Raw genomic sequence first — 27,397 nt, 5'->3', positions numbered from 1 at the left:
TAATAAACCAAATGAACAAGAAAAATGTCCATAAAAGATTTAGCATGAAACATTATTTCTTAGAAGATAATGTCAATAACATTATGAAAATATACACATTGCTTGTAATCGAATGCAGAAAGTCAATGCATTTACCTTTGAGAAGCAGAGGCATTCACTGCCTTCAAGCTTCAGTTTAGGACCTCAGGACGGAAGCCGACGTCCTAGACAGATGATCTTCTGGTTTTGTTATGAAAGAAAATGGAAGAGTCTCTCTGCAAGGAAAACTTAGATCATTTCCATATCTTCAACCCATATCTACTCCAGAGCATACATGGAACACACTAATAGTTCTGCCTATCATTCTTTGCCAGAGCAGAAAACAGGTTTTAAATGAAAATAGTCTGAATTATCATAAAGCCAAAAATAAGAATGGAATATTTAAAATTATAACTCACTCAACTAGTGAAAACCAAACACATTATCTTCTTTAGTCAGGGATTTGCAGTTATATTTTGCATATTATATTTAGCCAACAACCAAATTTTAATTTTTAATCAGGAGACAATAAAATATAATTAGCAGCAAATAACAGAATGACAAAGCTACAAAAATTCATAAAGGTCAAAGGAAGCAGCATTCTAGCCCCAGCAACAGTGTTCTTCCAGGGACTCAGGGAATCATGATGCCCACTTCCCCTTTCCCACATTCACCTCCAAGGCAAATTTTCTAGAAGCAACATTGCTTTTTGACAATAATAATGATGATAATAATACAGAGATAGTTGTCAAAACCAGACAATGTACATTCTTCAGAGTCAAGAGACCCACAAACCTCAATAAACAGCGTACATAAAGGAATATAGCAAATTCCAACACAGCATACACACAACAAAATTAATTCATTCATCAGAGACTGATGTAATTTTAAAATGCATTTTCCAGAAGGAAGCAGAGCAACAGAGACCATCTGCAGCTGTTAAACCTGTGGAAGTGAAACAATGCCTTACGAAATTCACACAATACATGAATTATAAGTGAAAAACAAACGCTTTATCAAAAAAAAGTTGGTTGATGGCCCAACATATAGATATTTGCATGTATATATTTATATATCTAGTGATAAAATCAGCTTGCATGAGGGTCACAGTCTATCTACTTTGACGTTATAGCACAGATACTATAAGCGATTTACAGAATTTGTCAAGTTCGCATATACAGGAGTTGCAAAATGAATTAAAATACATTGACATATAGAACACACAAAATGTATTTATATAAACCTCCCAGGATTGACAGGGATTGGCCGTAATCAGCATAATCAGCATTGCCACCATTAAAGAAGAAATATAATCAAGAAAAAGGAGAAAAATCCAAGAAAAAGGGAAAATTTAAAAAATTCTTCCATTATTTTTTATTTAAAATAATGTTCTCCCTGTTGACTCGCAGTGTTGATAAGTTTGTTCTTGCCCCAAAACAAGGATTTTGTTTAATGATAGTTTATATTCTGTAGCCTTTTGATCTCTGTTTGCTTCCTGCAGATAATGGGTCCTTTAGTAGGAAATCAGTGGTCTCCATGGTAAATATTTACTATACCGATGAAGGTCAGGCCAACCCCTGAGTAGTCAGTGAGATGGTGCTTTAAGTAGCCAAAAGAAAAGAAAAAAATAGATCTTGTTATTAGAAAATGTCCTATCACTTCACATTAATTCTCTTGAAATAAAAGATCAGTGATTTGCCAAAGAAAATATTATGGACAAAGCGTGTGATAGCCTCTTCGTTTATGCTTCCGGAAGCAGGCGCTCCTTGTGTAGGTAATTAGAGTACAGTGGGTGCAGAGTGGTGCTTGGAGTTTAGGGTCAACTTTGCTGTCCGCTCCGTAGATTTTACAGGCGATTTGCTCTTTGCTTTAAGAAGAGAAAGTGATATTGGAAAAAGTCAGCACTTTAGATTAAAGCAAAGCACCCTTCACAAAGCCACAAACAAGAAGCAGGACAGAAAGTCCATGGCTTGTAGCTATCCTCGCACCTGCGGAAGAAGTTATAAGATATTCGCTCATCTTGAAGATTTCCAATGCTCCTTATTAGGCTGTTTTAAACACATACATATATATATTTAATTAGCTCGCCAGCTTGGCTCTGGTGCCCATGAATGTCTTGGCATGCACTGCAAATAACAACACATACAAAGTATTTCAGTCCCAGGAAGTTGGTCTTGCTTGTTCTGTCTGTTTTCAAACAATGCCATCCCACGGCTGGGAACACTGAGAGAACAAATCCAAACACATTTCCCTCAAGTAATTCTTTGAGGATCATTCCCTAGAGTCATTGGTTGTTCCTATATTGGTACTTAAAAACACATCCCCTGTCTTACTACTTGTAAGCATGAAACCACAGGAGATACAACCAAGGCTGAGAGCAGCAGGCTTCTCCAGGGTGGGGAGGATGTGTTCTGGGATGGGTGCATTTGGGCATTTTCTTTTAGAGGAAGATCTTCCTCAATTTTTTTTATCCTTGAAATCTGAGAAAAGTTAGCGCTATCAAGAATTAGAAATTTTTGCAAGAACTCCAAGACTATGCTAAGGGAGAGAATTAAATTGTAGTTTTACAATTTTTTCTTCATATATTTTATCCAATAAGCTTCTAGCTACAAATGATGTACTAAATATCTTTATTAGTAAGAAAACAAAAAGTGTGATGAAACTCAAAGCATTTCTTTTCTTTCTTTAATTGGAGAAAGGTTACAAGGTTTGAAGAGGGTAAGGGTAGGGAAATTCAATCTTTTGAATATTTCAGCTAAATCACATTCAGGTCCACATTGGCAAGGATAAAAATTGAGGCAAAACCACATGGTCTCAAGAAGTCACTGCAGATTAAATCTTTGGGGGTTCTAAAGAGGACATTAAGTAGACTCACATTACTGGTTTTTGGTTAGTGTTGTCAATTGATTTGCCCTTCTTTGGTGGGGGAGCCATATATTTAACACAGTATCTCCTCATAGAAACCTAACGACTGAAGACCCAGAGGTTAGTGGCAGGTCGCTGGAGAGTGTTCCTTCATTCAAGCTGGGTAACAAGATTCAAAAATGCAACAGTGACAGTATAACCCATGTGCAGCCTAAGTACAAAGATAATGCAAGGAAAATATATACAATCTATGTAGAACTACTAGCATCAGAGCTTTCCAAAATTAAATATATGTTCTTGTTATCTTTTGAAGAGAGAGTCTTTGACAAGGATTCATTTAACAAAACAAAACAAAAAAGAAAGAAAGAAAGAAAGAAAGAAAAAGTAATGATTACATGGCTCCTTAAATAGCCAATGGCATTTGACTTGACACAAAGCATGTCACGTATTGAATCAAGGTTTAAAAAAAATGCTTAAAGCAATAAAACCAACTAAAGTGATTCACTCTTCAAAAAAGATATTTTGTGAAATAATGGTTTCCTTTTCTGCATGAGCATTGCAGATTGGCTCAAACTTGCTGCAACTATGGACTACGCTGCCCCTTTCTCAAGTAAGCAACTCTTCAACGGTTGCCTGATGCCATCATTCCTCTAAGATATGAAGGGAACAGCTACTCATTTTGACTCAATGTTTCCTATGATAATATGTCCAGCCTGTGCAAGTTAAAACAAAATTTACATCAGCAGTATAATTTGAAAGAAACTCAATTCTATACTGCAAAGAGTATTTTTTAAAAGGCCATTAAAATTTTGAACTGCCATCAGATATACAACATACTTGTAACACAGTACTTTATTTTTTCAGATTGTAATCATTCATCCACTCTAGGCACGTGCATTTCCTAGCATATTTTTAATTAAATGAAATTTATTTCTGTCAGGCCAATTATAAAGTCATTTTTTTGCTGTACAGTAATTCTAAAGCAAATTTGTTTGGTCATCAAATCACTGATTGTTTTTCTCTTCTTTCTATGTTTTACTTATGTCTTGAGTAAAGGGATACGTACTCCTTTATCTTTGTCATCCCAAAGAATTAGTGAAATCTGAGAATCTAAAATGCTATAATTTGCCCTGTGTGATTTTAAAAAATAATCATCATAGTCCTTTTCCCTCAGATGTAGACTATTCTGAATATAATATTTTTCTCAATGAATATAACATTGTTTATCAAACACGATATGGTCTATTCTGCAGAGAGGTTTTAAAAGTTATTTTGTAAAAAGTAAACTTTGGCCACTCATCATGCTGTATTCTTATTTTTACAGATAAACATCTTATTTTTTGTGAAATAATGAGATTCATGATTGTAGTCAAGACCCCTGAGTTCTAGTTTCCTCTGCCGCCACTCATTTCTAAAATCCCAAATAAATACTTATTTCTTCTGTGTTTTCTAAAATGAGCATACCTGTTTGTGTATTATTGTTGTTTTTTTTTTCCACATTAGTATGCCAGACATTGTGTTGGAATAGAATTATCTATTTTGTTTTATTTGGTTTCTCTTGCTCAGTGCCCAGGCCCAGCAGGATAACCTGTGATGCCCCTAAGACAACCGTGCATTAAGTAACTCTTGTCCTCAAATGACCTGCTGTCCACTGTGTCTGTTCACACCAGACACAGTGTAATCTCTCTCTCCTCTGAATTGTGGGTGTTTGGGTTTGCTGCTCCTATGACCTTAACTTCGCCAACATTGACGTGTAATCCTTTATGTTCATATCTTATCTCACTGATTACACTATAAGCTCATTAACGGCAAGGGGTAAGATTTTAGCGATTTTTTTTATTACTCTCAATGTCTAAAACTATGCCCTGAGAGTTTTTAAACTTTTGCACCCAACACAAATTACCCTGTGAAGAAGAAAGGGAGATGCTGTTATCTAAACTATGTGAAGAAAAGGTGCAGATAGCATGCCTAGATGAAGAGTAGCCTAATAGAACCTAGAGATTTCTCTCTCACTTAGAATGCCATTTCATGATGTCCTTCAATTTCTATTTAATAATGATGTCTTTCATTTGTTTTTATACTTAAAGATTTTCATCGTACTCTCTGATGTAATTCCTCATGCCTTTGTAAGGCAGGGAAGATATTTTCTCCATTTTGCATATGGAAAAGTCTTCTTAGAAGTCTAAGTAGTGCAGAAACTTGGCTTCTATTTCTCAGCCCTTTTTATACCTCATGCAATAGCCAACGTCACATTGCCTTCCCTGAGATGTGGACAAGCAAGCATTTCTCAAGAGAGTGTCTGTCACAGATGAGAGCTTGACCAAAAAGAAACACGAAAAAAAGCCTCAAATATTTTATCTTCACTATAATTATTATTTCAGAGAATAACAGAAAAATTGGCCTATTTCTTAAAACAAATAAATAGAAAACAATCAACACAGTAGTTGAGACCTTGACACCCTCAGCAACCAGGCAGAGATGGTACGCAGTTATACCACCACATCATCAGAGGCGTTGCCATGGAGAGCTTAGGTTCCCCCTCTTCTCCACCTCGTTTAACTGAGCACAACTTCCCAGACTGGAAAGTCTGCCTTGCCCTTCTCATCTGTCTGCCAGATGGAAGAAAGCAGCTCCCTTCTAGCACCTTCCTTTTTAGACTGTCCCATCTGTACTACCATTTCTTCCCTGTATCTGTGATCGAGAGGCTGGAAGACACTGGCATATTTAATAATGCTGCTTCCTTCTTCTTGCTCACCTCAATCTCCAAAATGACTGCAATGAGTTGGGCATCTACTCCGCGTCAGGGAATACACAGTAAGCTCTTTGCACACACTGTCTTAGTTCATCCTCTCAATAACCCTGCATAGGAAACACAGCTCAGGAAGACGTACCTCTGCGACATGGAATAACTCAGCCTAGGTGACACGGATAACAGGGAGGAAAGCAATGGTACAGAAATGCAGAAACAGCGACGTGGTCAGAGCAACTTAGAATATGGGTGTGCTTCTTTCCGAAACTCCCTGTGGCAAGCAACCTTGCCTCAGTGTCTCCACAGCTGTTAAATCAAGATGTGAAGCTATTATCTGAATGTACACTAATCTTTTAGAGAAAATGCACTGGATATAACCCACCTTAGAGAAAAAATTATTTGATATAAAACTTCTTTTCCCCAACTCTGAACTGATAAGTATTGGATATGAAAACATCATCAGCCTCTTAGTTTTCCTAAGCATTAATAATGGGTAAAGTTTGTTTTGCTCCATATAGCCTACAAAATGTCTTATGATATAGTAATATTCTGAACTTTTCACATTATAGACTTTCAGAGCTTAAAGGTTCCTCTAAATTCATCTAAATATTTGAGTGAGAGGTGCTTTATCGTTATCCTTACATGTCCCTCTTCTTTCTAAGAACTTCTCTTTCCAAGCATTTGATTCATATTTGATAGCCCGGGACCAAGAAAGGTTAACCTGATTGTTCAAAGTGCCACCTTTAGTTAATGACAGGGAGAGAATGTCACTCACTAATGTCACTAACTATATGTTCTTGTTATCTGAACAGAACAGAGAGCTGTTGACTACCAGGAAAGATCATCAAAGGAGGATATGGGGATTTAATTCAGAAGATTAAGACAACTATCTAGACAATGTGTCCCGTCTTAATTTTACCAGCTCCTCGATATCCACTTTCTCTTGGCTATGAATATTTTCCGATGGATTAATTTCCTATGTGCATACAACTTTTTGTTGGTTTAGATTTGGGGAAAAGTCACCATTCAAGGCATGTCTGCAGATTTAGGTACAATGCTTGATAGGTTTTTCTCTTCTTTTTCTTGTTTGAGCATTTAGGAGAATCAAAAGAAGCAAGAAAAGAGACAGAATTTCTCTCCTGCTGTGGCTCTATGGTCTGATTCCAGAATCCTTGTTTTGTAAAAGTGAATATTAGTGATGCTTATCATATGAACAAACCTAAAAATGGAAATCTTCTGATAATAAAAGCAACAGTCAAATAATTTTTTATCTGTGAAGAGGCAAGCCTATAAAGAATGGAGTGTCCATTACAGCTCTAGGAACAGATGGGCTCCTTTGACATACTTATCTTTTATTAAAGATGTCAGCCTTAAGAAATAAAATAGCTGTGTGAGAAAATTTGAGCTAACTTTTAATGCAATTTTTATTCAGGTTTGCACATACTAAATCACCATTTAAGGGGAAAGGTCAAATAATAGGATGATTTTATCCTACAATTTTTTGAAAAGAATATCTTTTTATTAGAATTCTTATGGGTTCAGTGCCAATTTCTTCTAGAAATCCATTTTTTAAAAGAAATGTTCTTCATTTTGACCTAATACACAAATCATCTATTTTATGTGCCCTGGCCTGTTGGCAGCAGCTGTTTAAATTTCCTTTCCCGCTTTCCTTTAGTCAGCAAATTTACACCTTTCTTGCAGTTACGAGGCCTCTTGTAGCGGAGGGAAGAAAGTGCATAAGGCCTAAATGACAAGGTGCCTGGGTGACGCTCATTCACCACAGAATGTTCCAGACTCTCCTGCCTACAGCTAGTCCCTGTAGGCATAGCTCCTGCCTGCCAAGGCCATAGTGCCTCTGAAAACAGCATATTTTCATTGCAATTCATTCAGGCAAATAGAACTGATCTTGGTGCAGACAGGATGATGACAGCAGCAGCTAATATTTTTTGAACAATTATTATTTCCTTATCTCTGACTATGATCCCGTGAGGTTATTATAACCATTTTGCTGATTAAGAAACTGAAGCTGAGAGGGAAATGTGTTCAAGTTTACTTAGCCAGTAGGTGGTGCAGCTGAGATTCAAAGCCAGTTCTGTTTGACTCCACAAACTAATCTGCATCATAATCTCATCTGGTGATTCTTCATACCTCAAAAATCTTCTACGCTTTCTCAATTCTGCCTAATATCAAAAATATATGGAAATATGAGCGGCTTTGACAAAATGGAAGGGAAAACAATATAAATTAGCGCAAAAACAAAATGTTTACAAGGAATGAAGTTTTAATATCACATATATTTAACAACTGCTTTAACACATGAGTAAGAATGATTTAGTATTAGTATGCCATTTACTGGTATATAAATAAATGCCACTAAAGGGCTTGAAACTATTTACTCACGGAGATTAAATATGCCTCCTGCATGTATGTTTTCATTATTAATTAGCAAACTCTTTATTCATAATGTGAAGGTAGATACTAATCCAGACCTTGTTGGAACAATCACAAATTCCCTATTAGGGCTAGCACACACGTGTGGTTTTGTTGCACTGACAACGCTGTTGAATAATGCCGAATTTGACCAAGAGCTTAAAACAGTACATTCAAGTTGGGGAATGGAATAAAGGAAACTATGAGGACAACTGGTGCCCATGCGGGATGGCTTTGCTGCAGGGACTGTGATCCCGGAGACTTACCCCAGAGCAGGCTAGGATAGTTGGCCCTGAGGGGGGAGCAGATAAAAAGTGCACCACAGCTAGTATTGTTGATTAATGAGTGGAGAGGCAAGAAAGACGTATTTTCATATTTGAGCAATCACTCACTGGTGAATAAAGAATACCTCCTCCCACCCACACTCATTCTGCACATTGTCACAGATCCCATCTCCAACATCATCAGAGAAAACCTCCTCATCAAAGAAGGAAACGCATATCATATTTTTAGAGAAATGGCAACTGAGGAACTCAAAGTCAAGAAACAGAAGTAAAAGGAAGAGAAGGAGAGAAACATAGCCGTTTATGTGATCTCAACTTTCACATATCTTATGTAAACTGAAAAGTAAAGATTTCACCATAATTTATAAATACAGTCCTTTGCCTAAATTAAAAAATTAATTTTAATTGTTCAGCAATGTCTGCTTTTGAGGATAAAATTACTTGATGACCTAATGTCAATAGGATGTACAAAGACATTAATTATATAGCTTCAGAAAACACACTTGTATTAACACAAAAATGTCTTAAGACTTTACCCATATATTTCCCAATGAGTGAATGGTTTTACCATTTTCCTTAATCCAGCTATTTCAAAATTATCTGCATTAGAATGTTTTATAAATTGTCTTCATAATGAATTATCTTCTTAGCCATCAGAATTAAGTAATCAACAGATATTTGAAGGAATAATTTTTTATCCATATTCTATTTATCAAGGCATGCAAATAAAATGATAAAAGTAAGCAGCTGCCAGGGACTGCTCATCAAACTTCCTAGACATAATTTGTTCTTAACTATAATTTTAAATAAATGAATATTTACCCTGGGTAAGTACTGAAGGGTGGTTCAAGCGCTATTTTTCAGTCCTTTCTCTCCATTAATACCTAGTGGTCTGGGGTTGTTTTTTTAAAGATTGACCAAATTACACAAAACTTCATGTATCTTCTTAGCAGTGGTATTATCCTCATAAGTGTTTTGCACTATACGTAAACCAAAACATAACATTCAATCCCTAAACATTTATTTAACTCCCATTATGTGTTAAGCACAGTGCCAGGTGCTGCGATAGCACCAGACGTGTCGGACACACTTCATATCGCCACGACCCTTATAGTTGCAGATCATCAGAAACAGAGTGAATTTTTCAATTCAAAAGTATTTTTTTCTATTTAGTGGTTATGATTCTACTGGTTGCTCCCTAATTGTAATTTTTCAAATTAACTATTTACATTGCTAACAGAAGTGGGAAAATTGCCTTGATAGTATATAAATTTAATCAGAAAAATTAAAAATATTTTCTAAATGATTGGAGAAAATGCTGCTAAAGATGTACCTATAAGACATCTAAACAAAGCAAGAAAAAAATCACTCCCATAACAGACCCCTCATTGCACACTGCTTGAGACCTTTATATCCTGAAATTTGGAATATCTGACTGCATTATTTAATCTTCACTAAACATCTTGTGTCTGCGAAGATAATAAAATCACTTAATTTTTTATTTTTTATTTTTTCAATAGCTCCATAGTCATCATTCGTGGAATAAGAAATCATAACTCCTAGCTTCCACAATTTGCTTTAATTCAAACACTAAGAATTTAACCTATATTGGGTCTGTTTCATACATACAGGATTCTGAATTCATGCAGAAATGCTCTCTCAGACTTTTTTGAAGCAGTCATATTAAATAAATATAATTATCATTTACAGATCTTGCAGCGCACTGATTTTCCCAGACACTCCCAATGACTGCACCCTTGCTCGTCACTTTGAGCTCCTGAATGGGGGCCGAATGAGTCAGACTATTGAGAGGAAAAATGATTGCATGATATTTTATTTATGGACTTTAATGTGCCTGATTTATTTAATCAACAGAAATTTATCAAGATCACACCCATATGTTTAGAAAAAGAAAAAGAATAATTTGATGGTCAGATTCTCCACCCGGCTCCCTGGAAATAAGCTATAACGTTCTTAATTTCAATGCTCCTAGCAATTCCTGAGAACACCACTTTCATAACAGTACTTTTAATATACCTAGGTACACACATGTACATGTATGCATCAATACACATGTGCACACATACATATGTGTACACGGGTATATATACTTTTAATTTGTCAGGAGCTCCACAATCACACACCATTATTTTACTTTGCCATTCTTTATTTGTTGAATATAATTTATTTGTTTGTTTGTTTTGTCTCTCATGAGCTGTCTAGCATTGGCCTGTTTTTAAATTTGGGAAGTTTTAAAAAATGTTTTATTTCTGGTCACAAAAGGAATAAATTATCATTATACAAATGTTACCAATACAAACAAAATAATTAAAAATCATAACTTGACTTTTGATGTATATTTTCATATAGTTCTTCTTGTCATTTTTCTATGCACGTATCTCGGATTGATTTAAAGTTTTTTATTCTACGTTTTTCCACATTATGTATTGAGTCTTTTTTAATTTCATTAAACATTCTTTGAAAACATGATTCTAGAAGCTGCTTAATATTCACTGTACAGTTTCGGCACATTCATTAGGTAACTGCCCTACTCTCGGTCATTCGAGTACTTCCAACTATGGGAAGACCTCTGTGATCAGCATCCCTGTTCCTCAGGCTGGGTCTGCCTCATGACTAACCTCCATGGAATTTCCTCCCAGGAGCCTCACTTCAGGGACAAAGCCCTGTGACTCATCTTTCCTGGCAAATTTTCCTCCAGAAGAAAAGTACCAATACACTGTGCAAGTACTAATACAGCAGAAAGCCTGAGTCACTGTGGCCTTGATGACACATGTTGATTTTAAAAATCTTTATCAAGATTATATGTGCCAAATTTAAAAAAATGACTAGGGTTTTGATGGGGACTGCATCAAGTCTATAAATACTTTTGATAAACCTGACATATTTCCAATACTGAGATTGGCCATCCAAAAACATAGCATGTTTACTCATTTAATCAAACCTAAACTCTGGTCTTCAGATATATATACGACTTATTCATTATTGTCTTTTTTAAAAAAACCTAGATATTTTATACCTTTTCCTTGTTGTTACCACTGAGGATTATATATTATGCCCCAAATATTTTCTCTTTGGGTATTGCTGTCATACACAGAATTGATTTAAGCTTATATCTTTATCTTTCCTTTATCCACATTACACCATTACTTTTGATACCTCTAAGGCATCTGGAGTAGATTACATAATTATAGCATCTGTAAAATTGACATTTTTTTCCCTCCTTTTGGTAAGTATTAGCCACAAATATTTCCTTGTCCGTCTTATCACTTTTTAGTTACATTTGATTTAATTAAACAAATGCTTTAAATTATTTATAGTAAATGTTATTTTCATTTGTACATTTAGTAACTGTAACCTTTAAAGCCTCGGGCCTCTCATTTTTCACGTATCTTCCTTATCTTCTTTTTCTTTTCTGCTTAGTTCTTTAATTAATTGGAGTTCATTGGAATATATAGCATAAACTGTGATAGTGTTTATCATTTATTAATTAAATGAGCCTTTTTATTATATTTTTGAATTCATCAGATATTACCTTATTTTACATAATTTTAGAGCTTTCTAGGCTTCTTTTCTTTCATCTCTATTCATATTTATGTTCCTTTATGATCCTCTTAAATGATGATGATTTAATAATACACCGTCATATCTGGTAGGTACAGAGGACATGTGCCAGCGACGGCTGAGCCAGGTTTACTCTGCGACATATTTAAAATACATTACGTCACTAAATGCTGAAACGGCTCTTGGGGCGTCCGTGTTACTACCTCCACTTTATAAACAAGGACCCAGGGTCACAGAGACGTGTGCGCAGCTCACTCCACACACGTTGGCGGAGGGAGGGAGCAGCCGCACCTGCCCCTGCTACCACCGACTGCACTGCTCACCACAGCACTCTCAAGCCATTTGCTGTTTCTCTCTTTTGAAAGCTTTTAACAGCATTCTCACTTGTTTATGTTTTTAGATGTATCTATAATTATTTTATGATGTTAAAAATTCTGAGGGTCATTTTAAAACCCTGAATTTAATTAGGATAGCAGCTAGTTTATATAATTGCAGCTTCCAAATACATGTTGTTTATTCAGCTCACACGGTTCGAATTCTTAAAAATCCTGTGGAATTTTATTATGTTTTACAATAAGGATCTACTTACAACCTTGGGCAAGACAGCTGGTGGCTAATATGTATGGTTATATAGGGGAAATTTATCATCCATCAATGGCATCATGATAGAATAAAAAAGAAAGCTCTGAAATTATAAACAATAAAATATAAGCCAGGAATGTACACTGAGTCTTCTTTACCTCATCACTTACATGCACTTAAGGAAAATATTCACCATAGTAGAGCCAGGTGGTGTAGACCATTTACTCTCATCATTTCATTGCTGCTAATAATAACATATAAGCACACACAATAAGAGTAATATTGATACAGCAACTAGTTACCATTTACTGAGGGCTTATTCAATGCCAAGCCCTCTATGTATATAATTTTATTTAATCCTCAAAACTCTGTAAGGATTGTACTATAGTTCCCACTTAATAAATGAGGAAACGGAGACATACACAGCTATGAGTGACAGAGATGAGATATGAACAGTCTTCCTCTCAAGCGCTGTGCCTACTGCCTCTACCTGCGAATGGCCAGGCCAGAGGCAGGTCTAAGGAGCATCATCCTGTCTTGTCCCATCCTTTGCAGCCGAGGTGAATGGACCTGTGTCAGGCCACAGGCAGCAACAGTGTTCTTTGGGAGAATAAGCCCTTGTCTTTTCTTTTCTAGAGTGTGTGTTACTTTCACCAACAGAGTGAAGTCTTTCTAGCAACTTCTCAACCTTTTGGTCATCTATCCAGAAAGCTGCTCCTCTGGTAGCTTCCTGAGATCTCAAGGCTCATGAAATCATTAAAGAGCTTAGAACATTGGCAAATTCTGCTTCATGTCTCCTCAATTACAGAGCTCCTGGTAATCACAAGTGAACCTTAACATGGCCAGTCATGCATTGAAAAGCTCTTCCAGCATACAGCTGGGCCTTGTTTTTATAGAACCAGCTAGTTACAGCATTTCAATGAGTTAAGTTAAACATGGTTTGCAGGAGAATTTAGCCAGTATAGACTCTTAATCTACACAATTCTGGTTCAAGCACAGCTCTAGCAGATTCCTTGGCATGTATTATCCAAAGCATTACCTCAAATCTATTTTTCATCTTATTCATAGACACTTGATTTACATAGCAGCCTTTTAACTGATAGAATTACAATGATCAAATTAATTTAATCTGTGTAAGCAGCCAAGTTGGATCATTTAACCCAAAATCGACATTATGGTCTGAATTATACAATCGGTGATTGGCTCCACACTTTGATGCAGTGCACCGTTTCTTCATATTTTAAGTCAGGAGAATAATCTACCGCAAGACCCTCAGCTCATCATCTCCCTCCCCCTACCAGCTTTCAATTCTGCTTTAAGATCATTCCTGCTCAATCTGGCCACTTGGAAAGCTGCCATAGTTGATTGCAGCAGAGAACTTCAGGAGTTCGAGGCTTCCAGCAGCTGCAGCAGCAGCTGCCTGTCACCACTCAGGTTCACTTCGTGGTAAACACATAACAGTTATATTTGGGCGTTCAGAGAATCAGCACTCCTGCAAGCAACTAGAGACTCCACACGTGGAAACAGAAATAGGCCTCAACTGTGGCCATTCTCTTATAAGCGCCAGCTGTTGATCACAGGAGTGAAGAAAACAGCTTTGCACAAGTCCACCCCAATACTGGAAAAAAAATAATAGCAAGAGGCCAGTTCCTAAAAATATATTTTGTAGCATCATACACACATGCACACATACCTCACAGTAAAGGATAAAAAATTGTTTCTCACTCATAAGAACTTTTTGATTCTCATAATTCACATAAAAATGCCTATTTCTGTTTCTAGACCCAGAGACTTGGATTCAATAGGTGCTGGGTGAAGCCCTGAAGATGAATTTTTAACAAGCTCCCTGGCGAGTCTGGCATAGGTCATCTGCACTACACACTTGAGAAACACTGTTTAGGAGTCTTGGTCAGTTTTGGAATAGTGGCAATATTATCTATTTATGCAAATATAATTATAAGGAAAAGAAGATAAAAACAAGGCTATACTGTCCCTCTCTCTTTCCCTTTTCTCCCCCAAACATGAGCTCTGCTTGTTCCAGGCACTTAGAGAATTTCAAATGCAAGTTGTAATGTCTGTCTCCAAGAAGTTTTCTTTAGGGTAGGCAACTATCCTGTTGTGCCTGAGACTGAGAGGTTTCCTAGAAGGCGGGATTCCAGCACTAGAAGGAGGAAAGCCACATCGAAAAATTACAATAACAAGGCACAGTGATGGCTCCAAAGTAAGCCTGAACATATTGCTGTGGAGACCTGAAGGAGCAAACAACCAATTCTAAGACGAAAGCTTTAGAAGATAATTTGCATTTGAGTAGGAACTCAGCAAACAGGGAAAGAACCACACAAAAAACACCAGCATTTGCAAAGTCACAGAGGTAAGAAAGTCTCTGAAAACATTCAGGAAATACCAATTAGGAAGATTATGTGTGAGGATTAGGAACTCAGGAGAAACAAGGCTGGAAACTAGACCATGATAGTGATGGTGCTTTGGAAACAGTAATTATTTAATACTTGCTCTGCTGTGATCTGTTCCTTGTGTTAGAGTTGAAACAAGGCAACTATTAGGAGCTGCTGGAACAGTGCAGAGGGCCTACGGTGAGAACTAAGCCAGTGCCGGTGGACCAGAAAAGACGCAGCTGCTCAAGGATATTGTCAAGAGACCATTAGTAGAAACGAATGACTAATTCAGTGAGGAACTGATGAAGGAAGAGGAGATAAGACCATTTTCAAAGTTTCCATCAGATCTGTGATTGTGACGACGTTACTAAAAATTTGGGAACATGAGAAGAACATTTCCTTTTGGTGAGAGAGCTAAGATGATAAATTCAGTTTTGAATATTTGAGTTTAGGTGCCTGATGTGGGTATCTACTGCTGTGAAACAAACCACCCTAAAACTTAGTGCCTTAAACCGACAATTTATTATTATCTTTCAGGAGTCTATGTGTCAGCTGGGTTCAGCTGGGCAGTGTTGCTTGGGGTCTCTCCTGCTGCAGTGAAACAGCAGCTGCGGCTGAAGTGAAAGGATGGTGTGGGCTTCACTCGATAAGGCGGTCTCAAGCTAGGTGCACTTCTTATATGGCGGTTGGCTTCTAAGAAGCTACAGCAGAAGCTGCCAGTCCTGTTCAAGGCTAGCATTACTCGCATAGCATGACTTCTTCATACCTTACTGTCAAAGTGGTCACAGGCCAGCCCAGGTTCAAGAGGGGAAAAGAGGCACCACAGCTTAATGGGTGGAGTGTCAGCAAACGTGCAGCCATCTCTACTCTGCCACAGTGCCTGTAGACACGTATGCGGAGATGTTCTGGGGACAACAGCAAATCCTTGTTTAGATTTCCAGAAAGAAATCAGAATTAGAAACGTGAATGGGTTTTCAATGGAAAAGTTAGCAGTTAACACCACAGAAATGGATAAGAAGTTCAGGGAGTTAAGAAAGAGAAAAGAACTACATTTAGGAGAGGAATTCAGGAGAGAAGCCAACAAAGAGAGAGGGGAAGGCTAACAACCAAGAGAGAGGGGAAGGCTAACAACCAAGAAACAGGGCACGAGTGGACAAATGCTGCCTAGAAACTGAGCAGGAGAAGAAACGAGAGGTGCCGGGACTGGGAGTTGAGGAGACCAATGACTGGCCAGAGAGCATTTCCAGCAGGGCTGACAAGGAGGGACAGGGAGATGAGCAGACGTGTACAGCGCCCTCTGCAGGAGGGTGGCTGGCAGCAGGGGGTGTGCACCTTGGGCAGGGGAAGGGGAGTGGGATGTAACGCCAGGCTTGGGAAGGGCAGGTGCAGGGGCCTGAATGAACTGTTTGCCTATTTGTAAGTGCACAGGGAAGAGACCAGTAGAGGGGAAAGAAGACAGAGAGGAACAAAGGAAGGCCTGGAGGGGTGGTTTATGGAGGGGAAGTCTGGCTTCTGAAAGGAATGGAGAGACTTGATAAGACAGGAAGAAATGAGTAGAAAATGGTGTAGTATATGGAGGTATTTGGGGATGTGGTGGAGGGCAGGGAGCTCAGGTAAGTCTCTGTGCTCTTTCTGAAGACAGAATTAAACTACTCCATATTGGAATCAGGAATTCCCCCTCCTCACAACAGCTTCAAAATTAGTTATGGGTACACAAAACTGGAGAGGGTTCAAAAGAATCAGACATGAGAAACTTTTAAGGGATTGCAAAAGCCAAGTTCTGTTTATCTGTTTGCTTTATCATTTTTCTTCATTATTTTGGTTCTAACTGGAAGTAGAAATGGAGGTAGAGTTAAAAGAATTTAAAAAGAGATGTTATAAACATAAACAGTTTCAAGTAGGAGGGGACAGTCACATGCTCACTAACTTTTGGAGAAATATTTGAAAAAGATATGGGACTGGCTATATTAAATGACAGCTAAATCTTTTATCTTGTGATATGTAGATGGCAACAGACTATCTTTTTCCATGTAAATTTTTACTTTAGGAAAACTGGTTAATTGTATGACAATTTGAACATTATAGGTATGAATATATACAAAGTTATTTTCAGGTAATACTTTACAGAGACATAGAAATTCTTGAGAGAAAAATAGTATGAATTAAGAGTTGAGTATTTCAGTCTAAATAATTCAGTCAACTAAGTCAAAGACTATGACGAAAATAATAGGCCAGATAGACCAGTCTTTTGTAACACAGGTTGATATAACAGTGTCATGTATTCCAAGGATGAAGCACGCCTCCTTGCATTAAGTGAAAATAAGCAAGATTTTAATTTTTGTGTCTTGCCTTTAATAGAATAAGAAAAGAAAGATGCATGATAAATGGAATTTATAAATATTTTGTTTTCTCACAAATTAAAATATAAATTCTTTGAAGAGAAGTGTGTCTTCCATTTTTGAGTCAATATACTGGCACAAAAGCTCTTGAAAGGATGGAGAGTGAATAAATGAGTGAATAAATGAAGCAGGGATGTTGAAATCAGCTTTATTTGAATATCACCTGGCAAAATTATAAATCAGAATGTGGGTATTACAGTGAATATAATATATAAATATCCATCCCAGATACCGTGTTTTATATAATAATTGTGCAAGCACAGAAACTTACACATGAATAGAAAGGGTGGCTGTGCCACCCCAGCTTCTGAACTAGAAGTTAGAAAATGTTGTGAAAAGTATATAAAATATTTTCCAGTATTCACTGGCAAAAAAATAAAAATTAAAAATTGTGATATATTTCAGATTAATCTTTGTTATAAGCAGATAACTTTTAGCAGAAAAGGCTTTTAATGAACACAGGCTTCCACGAGTCATCATTCCTTCCCTCCTCTCACCCTCATTCTAGAAAAAGCAATGAGTGAGGCAGGTGGTGGGGTGGAAAATGAGCAGTGATTTTTATCTGAAAATTGTCAGAAGATATCTAGAGCTTACCATTCAGCTCCCATCACAATGCTAAGAGAGAGATATTAAAATAGACATTTTTAGAGTACATTATTTAATCCAAAAAGTAAATAGTGTAGAAATAGATAGAACATTTCATTCCATGCTTAGAATCCTTCACTTGGAATAGGTAATTTGTGTGATTTTATTCCACAGAATGGATTTAGGACATCTAGCTTGGAATATTCTATGTAGGCTAATAAGTTCCCTTCCATGATTTGGAGATCTCACTAATTAGGTCATAAATTGTCTGTTGAGGGTACTTTGTAATTTTGCATATAGTGTCTAGTTTCCTCTTTTGATAGCATGAAGGGGAGAGGGCAATACCTCCAAAGACATTAAATCTTTATCAAATAATGGTTATAAAAATTATAACCATTAGGTGCATATATATATATAATGTATTTGTTATATATGTATATGTATATACACACACGCACACACACACACATACATACATTTTCTAGCTATGCTGGTTTTGTTCTTTAATTTGTAAAACAAAAGAGATGATAAAGATGAAAATAAGACATCGCCACACAAACCGGGCTTCAGAGAGGCCGAGCTATCCATTTGTCAGATTGACATAAACTGCTGTGACTCAGGCTGCCGGGATAGCTGCTCACCTACATTTAAAAGCAGTGCAAACTTGCAGGGCCCTAAAAGCCAAGCTCCCTGCAAATCATCCTGATGAAGTGACCAGATTTTTTAATATAATGGCTAAAGAGACTTTGAGTGTTGGCAATATAAGTCTCTATTACCAATAGTAGTATCAATAATTCTTCAATGATAAAACGTAAAGACAAAAACTTAAAGAAAGATAGATTAAATATTTTTACGCTCCCTTTGTCCTATACTATGCCAAGTGTTTGATAAAAATACAGAACATTCCTGGGGTCATGTAGGGTACTGCTCACCCCACATCAAAGTTAAAACTTCCATGAGTTTCTACTGGCTGGATGATTGCATAAATTAATGCTATTCAGAACAGCTTTAACTTGCACAGCTGACTTAGGAAACGCGTGACTAAGCTTCTGAAATGGCATCAAAGGCACATTTACAGCAGTTGCTCTATCACTGCACCACTTACTGCCTTTCATCCCCTCACTTCCTCCCAATATCATCACCACTTGCAACAGGCAGCTGAAGTTTCTCCTTCAAAATCAAAAGCCCTTGGAGAACAGCCCTGCTGAAACCTATGGGTTGCTGAAAACATAGTGTTTCTCTTTCATTTACATTTTGATTAAGTGAAATTCCCTTAATTTGGGTCATTATCAATATGCAAATCTGTAGAGAAAACGAACATGCATTTTAGAATGCAACCAACATCACATGATTTATTGTTCTTACAATGTGCAAATACAGAAGGAGAAAAAGAGTCCAGCTCCTAGATCCTCTGGACATGAAGCACTGCCAGCCACTAGTGGGGCAATTCACATCCTCTGTGAAGCCAGTCTCAGGCTCTCCGTGTCTCCTGTCTCATTCTTACTTCAACTGAACTAGGTCTCCAATTTTAAAAACCGTCATACATACATCTGTCTACTCTACTTGACTGATCTTCCTATGGAGGGGTTGTGAGTGGTAAAATGAAAGGCTCAAAATGGGTTTCCATACCTGATTGTGGACTTTGTTTGGGGATTTTGGCTACCGCTTGAGGGCTGGAGGTGGGGTGCATCCGCTGGTTGGCAGAGCTGTGGATGCTGCTGGGAACGGCCACAGAGACATTCTTGCGAGGCTTCACATCTTGCAGCCACATGGGCGAGGCTTCGAAGGCCTGCATCCTCCGAGCATGGCTGTTGGCGTTGACTTGCAGGTAGGCCTGGGCCTTGTGTTCCTGAAGCTCTCCGTAATTGGCATCGGTCACCCGGCACTCATATAAGCCTTCATCCTTTTTCCTCACTTTGGAAATCTGAAGCTTGTGAGAGATGTCATTGCCTTGGACTTTCACTGTCTGAAAAATTGCAGGTAAAAAAATAAAGTGCTACATCAAATGATTTTGTTCCTGTACACTGGTGCTTACTAATGTTGGAAAATTAAAGGGTCTTAATGGCCTCACAGCCACAGTCAGAGGGCTTTTTATTTTCTCAGCAGTCAAATCTGAAGGTCTCATGTATTCTATGCACAACTGGATTCCCAAGATCATGGAATAATTAGTTCAATCCGGCCAGCACCAGATTCCATTAGCCTGTGTCCCCGTTTCCCAGGTTCCAGCAGCAGCTCTCCCACTTTCCAGCCATGGGACTGGCCTCTGCCTGGTTAGCTCAACTGAATGACGCAGGAACCTAATGGGGTCGAGTCTATAGTTCACACAGCTTCTCTTCTTCACTGCAGCTACAGTTCTGAGAGATCACAAAAATATTTTGTTGGTCACGACAGAGCTTAAGTGAGAATGTGCTTTTACCCCACGTTGAGATGACTCCTAAGGTACTGACAGCACAGACTTGGTGCGTTCTGACCTGCAGTCATGGGGCCCATGGCTCAGGGTGCAGACTAACATCACCTGAAGTCACATGGCTCAGAGTACACACCCCTCAGAGCACCAGGGGTCTTTATGCTACTGGAACTTGAGATGTCATTAATTAAACACTGGTTTCTTTTTCAAAATTCAAATCGTATTTCTTCTAATAATTTTTATGCTAGAGTAATAGGATAATATTTATATTTGATATAAGATTATGTATAACATATAAAATTTTATATAATATGTAATATATATCCATAAGCATCTTTATCAGAACAGCTAGATTTGATATATATTATATAGTATCCATGTTTGACAAAATGATGGATTTCATAAGACATTCAGGAATTAAAGATTTGGATGATTTTGAAATATAGAGAAAAGAAGTAATGAAGGCCAAAAGTTATTATGCTACTGGTCACTACACTTTCAAATAGCTGTAAATAATTAAGAAAACGTGGGAAGTGTTCATCTGTTTTTACATATAGAGTTGTATATACAAACAGTTTTGAACATTTGAACCACAACTGTAAGTATATATTTATGTGTATGAAAAATTACATATAAATATACTAATACTATAAAAATAATGGAAATCAATAGTTTCAAATACTTTCTCAGCTGAGTCTCCTAATAAAGTTTGAGGTAGTCAGAGCACTTATACTATTATGATCCTATTCTACAGTCAACTGAGGCCCAGTGGGTTTGGGTCAGTGATTCCTAACACTGCACATGAGAATCCTCTGAGGAGCTCTTAGAAGATGTTCTCACTTGGATTAATGCTGAAACATTAAGTCTGCATCTCTAAGTGGTGAAGCTTGTATCAGTATTTTATAAAAGCTCTCCTGGGAATTCTAAGTAACAACTGTCAGTTTAGGATATATGTTCAAGGTCACACGGTGGGTCAACTGGGAACAAATGACTTTCTACAGTTTGTATCTAGAACTCTTTCCAATCCACTAGCTTTTATGAACTATTGGCCTAGATACTACTGTTAGCAGCTGTGTGCGTGATTTTGTATCTGATTGTATGCTTCCCTAGGTCGGCGCGTGTGAGGCTGTTTCATCCCTGGTCTTTGGAGGACATGGGCATGGGTGAAGGGTGAAAGACGAATAGTCAATAAACTATTTATCCAATTTTATGTGTGTATGAAAAGTGAAATATTTAAGAAAAAATTGTTAACTATTAATCCTACCAATAAAGCTTTTCTATCACTGCCTGAAAACAAGAGTTTCTGTGGTATAAGAATAATTGAATTGAAATATTCTAAAAAGTCAGTGAGTTTATGAATATAAATGGAAGTTTCTCATTTTTGTTTGATATTTTCTTTCATGTTGAGATTATACATTTAGATTACATAATTTTATTCTGTAAGTACAATATATTTTTACACTTTTAGTTATGATGTAACTCCAATCTTATACCACTTTATGCTATTGTAAAAGCCTCAGAATAAATTTCCTTTTTAAATGTGTCATTGGATTTTTAGATTCCTAAGATATTATATATTTATGCTTAGCAGACATCCTCCTTTCTTATTATATAACTATTTCATTTCTAGTAGTGGAAACTTGTTTACTATTTATCAACAAGTTAAGCAGTTCTATTAATATGAAGTGATTCTATGTAGCCTCGTTTGAGGTATAGGAAAAAAATAAGATTTTCTTTTTTTTTCTCATTTCACACACATTTATAAAAAGTAATAACAAGTAGAAACTCATCTCTATACTTTCAATAAGTTGACCTCCTCCAATTATGGTTTTATATTTATATTAGCTCTTGGTTTTATATTTATATGATTTGAACATTGGCATTAGAAAGACACTGCATGCGTTACAAACGTTGAAAATTGAGTTGTTTTCATTACAATTTCAACATCCTGTTGGATGCTTTAATTTTTTCTACCTAGGGAGATTTTCATATGTTAGTGTTTTACTTCCCATTAAAGAGTGATTATTCCTATAGTTTTGAATGGACATTAGCATTGCAGCCTTACGCTTTTACAGTTATGTAACTGTTAAAAAGAGCAAGGACAAAAGTGTCACACACCGCTTTGGGTGGCAAAATGATTCTCTAGTAATTGTTTAAATATTTATGATAAGTAATTTTATTGTATCAACTCTAAAATCTGCTTCAATTGTTATGTACCCAGTGAAGGAGAAAGGAAAACTGACTCTCGACCTGTGTTTGCGAAACCGCCTTTTTAGGGACACCAAATTAAAAGGCTGTTAATAACCTAAACTTCATTACCTAATACTCACTGGGCCTCCCGGCCGCTGACAAGGCCCGCGCGCCCTGTCGCCGTGATACTCACACTGATCTTGGTCCCGTCGTTGTCCGGGTCTCGGTCAGGCACCAGTTCCGCCTGCGGGAAGAGGAGACGAACCTCAGACTCGAGCCAGGCCGGACCCGGCCCGGGCCGGAGCGCGCTGCGCGGAGCCTGCGGCATGACCCAAACGGCTGCGGAAACATCTCAGGCAGCGCGGTTTAGAAAAGAGGCGGAGGCGGAGGAACGTGCCCTCCCGGGCCGGCGGGCGGGCCTCCGCGCGGGGGCGCTGCGGGCGCGCTCGGGACGCGCGGTGCCGGGGGCAGGGCCTCGGGGAGGGGGCGCGGGGGCGCTGCGGGCGCGCTCGGGCCGCCGGGACGCGCGGTGCCGGGGGCAGGGCCTCGGGGAGGGGGCGCGGGGGCGCTGCGGGCGCGCTCGGGCCGCCGGGACGCGCGGTGCCGGGGGCAGGGCCTCGGGGAGGGGGCGCGGGGCCCCGCGGGCGCCTCGGGCCACCTGGACGCGCGGTGCCAGCGGCAGGGCCTCGGGGAGGCGGGCGCGGGGTGAGTTTGCCGGGACGGGATTCTGCGTCTAGCCCGGCCTGCATCCCCTCCCCGCGGCCCTTAGGATGATGTTCTTTTTGTCGCTCCGACGCGTCCGCCGCCTTTTGCGGAACTCTGTGTCCAACCTCCTCTCTGATCCTCTTTTCTTCTCCCTCTTGTCTCCCCACTTCCCTTTTCCTCGTCCCCTCGTTTCTCTGCCCCTCCTCCTTTCCTCCTCTCTTCCCCTTCCCTTCCGCCTCCCAGGTCCCTCTCCACCCTCCCCTCCCATCTATTCTCAGGTCGCCCCCCGTGCCCCCCTTCATTCCCTAGTCCGTCCTCCCTTCTCACCCCGCTCCCCGCTCCCTCTCTCTCCTCTCTTTTCCTCAGTCCTCCCCTTGTCTCTTCTCCATCCCCTCATCTCTCTCTTTCTCCTTCTCTCTCACCCCTCTGTCCCTCCCCTCACCTCCCCCCCCTTTTCTGCCAACCTCAGACACGACAGGAACTGACTTCGGGGGGGGGGGGTGATGGAGACACCGACAGAATTACGCTTCCCCGCTCCGCCGTCCCGGAAGGGGGACAGCGAGTGTCCTGGGATGTATCAACACGGTGGTGCCATCACGGACAGCTTGAGAATAACCAGAATTACAAGGAGGCAGCTATTCCCCGCTTGAACCGGGAAAGACTTGACAACATGACTTCCTCCTTGGTTTTAATGTGATGTCTCCAGGACACATTCCAGCTCCCTGGCATCCCGGGGCGTCACTCACGCCAGGAGAGCAAGGCAGATCCCCAGGGGCGCCCAGGCACCATTTCCGGCCTTGGCCCCCTGGCTGGAAACTCAGACTAAGGGAGCGAGTGGGACAGATGCAGGGAACGTTGCGGGTGACTCCGCTACCTGTGCGCCGGCCACCTCGGCCCCGGGCTCCAGGTCTTCGGGCCCCCGCAGGAACCACCACTGGATCTCCAGGTACACTGAGGCGGAGCCGCTCTGGAAAGCGCAGGACATTTCCACATTCTGCCCCTCGGTCGCCGTAACGTTCCGCGGAAACTCGGTAAATTTTGCTGCAAAACAGAAACGCGTCCTTTTGGCATAGCCACACCACTCTTTCCAGCGTCTCTTTCCCTGAGAGCTCGCTCCATTTTTATTTTTATTATTTTGGACTTAAAAATACAGGAACAAAATCCCTCTGTGACATCCCGGACTTTGCCTGGCTCCCCAACCCTCTGTCCTTTGCCACTCTCTTTTCTTGTTGTTGGTATCATGCCTAACTCACTTTGTTGTTGATCAAGCCCAGATAATGGAAAGGTTAAGAAGCTTGCCAATAACTCCCCTCTGTTAGCCAACCTGCCCACGGTTAGATCCAAATACCTTGTGTCAGATTGCAGTATTCCCCAAAATTTACAGAGGGATTCAGTGAGGTACATTTTAGACAAATCTGTCCAGTTGATATATGAGGAGATCCTCTTGCCTCCAAGTTTCTAAACAATCTGTGATTGTTTCATGTAATAGAGAATGGATCATGATTATCTGTCAAAATGTACATTCTTGATGTGGCAAAATAATTATTAGCAATTGTGAGTTGAAGGCTATGAAGCAATGAAACAAGTTGCATGCTTTCTGAGGTGTGATTCTTTCCAAATTAACCTTCATATTTGTTCCCATCAAGCCACTGTATTGTAAATTACCATACATCATGGGATGTGAGAATCACACACCTGGGCTTAGTTAAGATTAAAGGTTGTTTTGAAGTCACTAGAGAGATTTTTTTCAGCCTTTTCATTACCAACCTTGACACTGCTAGTTGGCAAGATTCATGGAGTCATGGTGAAACTCACAAAAATAAGATATTCCTTTTCTCCCAAAGGCACTTCTTTAACATGGAATGCTTTGGATGGTTGTTCTTATCTTGTCTAATGGACACTTTGCAAAGAGCTGATGATTCCCTAAAACTAGTCTTAGATTTGTGGCTGAGGGAAGTGCACAGCTACAGTGCACATTCTTGGAGCGGAGGACTGAGGGGTCTGCAGGACTGATTTAGGGTGGATGCACTTTCCTCCACTTTTTAGAGAGACACCATCAGTGTCTCTTTTCAAAATTTTATAAAATCCCAATTGATCTCTATTGAAATGGAACTGTATTTGTACTTAGAGGAAATGGGAGATTTTAGAAGACATTCTGATCTGAAAAGGACTTTTCTGTTCAAGCTGGAAGCAGTATGGCATTTCTGCTTGCAGAAGTGATGCAGTCTTCTGGCAGCAGAGATGTGATCTGTTCATGGTGCTGAAATGTTCACTGCAGCCTGCAAAGTCCAGAACAACTGGATTCAGCAGGCTGCTACTGCTTGTAATGCAAGTCGTGCCTTTTAATGGATCCTCAGAGGAGTCTGTCCTTTGGTAAACACATATGCAAACGAAGTCACACGGACCCAGGAAAAGGAAGCTCTAAACCCATTCTGCTGACACTGAGAAAGAGGACTGGCAGTGGAGAGTCCCCCATTCCCAGCTCCGTGTTTGTTTGCGATGATTATGTATGCATGAGTGGTTACCCTGTGCATGCACACAGAAGGCGCACACACACACACACACACACACACAGAGCCCTGTGTGTGTGCTCACCGAGGAACCTATCTCATTGTCAGGCACCAACTAGATTTGTTCTCAAATCTAGCTTGCCTACTATTTAGTAAACTTTAAAGAAAAATGCCAAACAAAATGCTATTTCACTATTACTTGCTAGGAACCTCACTACATCCGCCTGGCCATTCTCTGAACGTAGAGAAGATACACACACACACATAACACACCACAAAACAATGTATATTTGTCAATGAGCACAGACTTACCTTGAGAAGAAAGCCCTTGCTGTACATATAAAACGGAAAAGAAAACAAATCCAACGTATGCCAAAAAGATCCCCATCATTCCAAAAAGGGGGAGGGGGTCACATCAGTGTAGCCAACAGCCAAAATTCCCGAAAAGAAAGGAATGCAAATGTATCAGAGGCTTCGTCTCAGCGTCCTGGTCGGAACACTGCAAACATCCTGCTGCTCGCTCGGCGAGCGCTGGCTTTAGGAGAGGGGAGAACAGTTCGTGAAGGTGAAAACCAGCCGGCTCGGGTTCGGTGAGGCTTCGAGTCCAGACCCGGCTTGCCACGCTGGGAAGTGTCCCCGCTGCTTCGCTGCCTGCTCTAAGCTACCCGGCGGCTCGTCCCACGTCAGCCCGCCGCTCCGGCTGGCGTGATCACTGCCCTCCCTCCACACCGAGCCGGCTCGGCGAGCGGGGAGTGGGCAAGGGGGGCGGGCAGGAGGACTCCGCCGGGCTCCACGCCGCAACTTTTCCCTCTAATGGCTGCGATGATGCCTTTAACTCTCTGCGCGCCGGACAGCTCCCCGCCCCCGGGACTCGGCCGCGCAGCCCGCAGAGGGCACGGGGCTGGGCGGCCAGTCTGCCTTTTCCTTCGCGAGAGCAGGAGCATGTATTTTTTTCCAATGTGCTTTTTCCCCCGTCGACTGACTCCTTCTCCCTCGGCGGATCGGGTTGCTCAGCGTTGAAGAGGACAATACGGTTGTAGGATTGCCGTGTTGGATTGCTGGGGGCTAGGAGCTGGACATTTGAGCAGGAAGTTGGGGCATTGTTGAAGAGGAGGGGAGCTATGAGATGGGGTGAAAGAGACTGCTTTAGGGAAATGAAAACAGCTATTTGAGAGACATGTCGCTTTCGCTTAACTAGTCATTAACTGCTGTAACTAGACTGGTCACATGCTGTTATTTCACATGAATTTATTGCTGAGCAGCCTCCAGTGGAAGAGAGGCGGCTCATGCAGGCACCGTACCACTCTAGCTGGCAAATAGAAAAGACAAGAAGTACAAAAAGTCACGTATTGAGAGAATTTTCCAGAATGAAAAGCCCACCATACTACATTTGCTTTTATTCATTTATTTTTTAATTCATATATCTCTCTGCTTTCCCTGCCTCCATCTCACACGTATTTTGGAATGGGGGAGGGGTTTTAAATACCATTAAGGTTTTCGTGGCATGATTTGTTTCTGTTTTGTTTATTTGCTTTTCTTTTGCATAACAATCATTAATGTTCTCTAGGATTATATGAATAAGAAATATTGTTTTGAACAAAAAGCACAGTAAGTTTTAGAATTTAGAACAAATCTAGTTATCTGCCCTGGAGAAGATTTGAGATGTATATTCTGTTTCTTATTAAGAATCTGCAAATA

The 27,397-nt window shown here is 39.7% G+C and overlaps 1 protein-coding gene across 3 annotated transcripts; it reads right to left on the bottom strand.

The window, feature by feature from the left end:
* Positions 1–501: 501 nt before the first annotated feature.
* Positions 502–26,742, bottom strand: VSTM2A (V-set and transmembrane domain containing 2A). 3 transcript variants are annotated; one of them, XM_058534818.1, is made up of 5 exons: positions 26,012–26,737; positions 24,064–24,230; positions 22,678–22,728; positions 19,517–19,853; positions 502–1,885 (listed from the first exon to the last, which is right to left on the bottom strand). In XM_058534818.1, exons 1-5 carry the CDS (start codon positions 26,088–26,090, stop codon positions 1,797–1,799), a joined length of 723 nt encoding a protein of 240 aa, XP_058390801.1. In that variant the 5' UTR covers positions 26,091–26,737; the 3' UTR covers positions 502–1,796. The 3 variants fall into 3 exon arrangements, with proteins under 3 accessions (XP_058390801.1, XP_058390803.1, XP_058390804.1); XM_058534820.1 differs by having other exon boundaries at positions 1,824–2,006; positions 26,012–26,742; XM_058534821.1 differs by lacking the exon at positions 502–1,885 and adding an exon at positions 2,013–2,144 and having other exon boundaries at positions 26,012–26,740.
* Positions 26,743–27,397: the final 655 nt, after the last annotated feature.

Source organism: Diceros bicornis, chromosome 41 (assembly GCF_020826845.1).
Source record: "Diceros bicornis minor isolate mBicDic1 chromosome 41, mDicBic1.mat.cur, whole genome shotgun sequence".
NCBI classification, from domain to species: Eukaryota; Metazoa; Chordata; class Mammalia; order Perissodactyla; family Rhinocerotidae; genus Diceros; species Diceros bicornis.
Note: the sequence above shows the minus strand (reverse complement) of the source record. Positions and strands in the feature narration are given on the sequence as shown.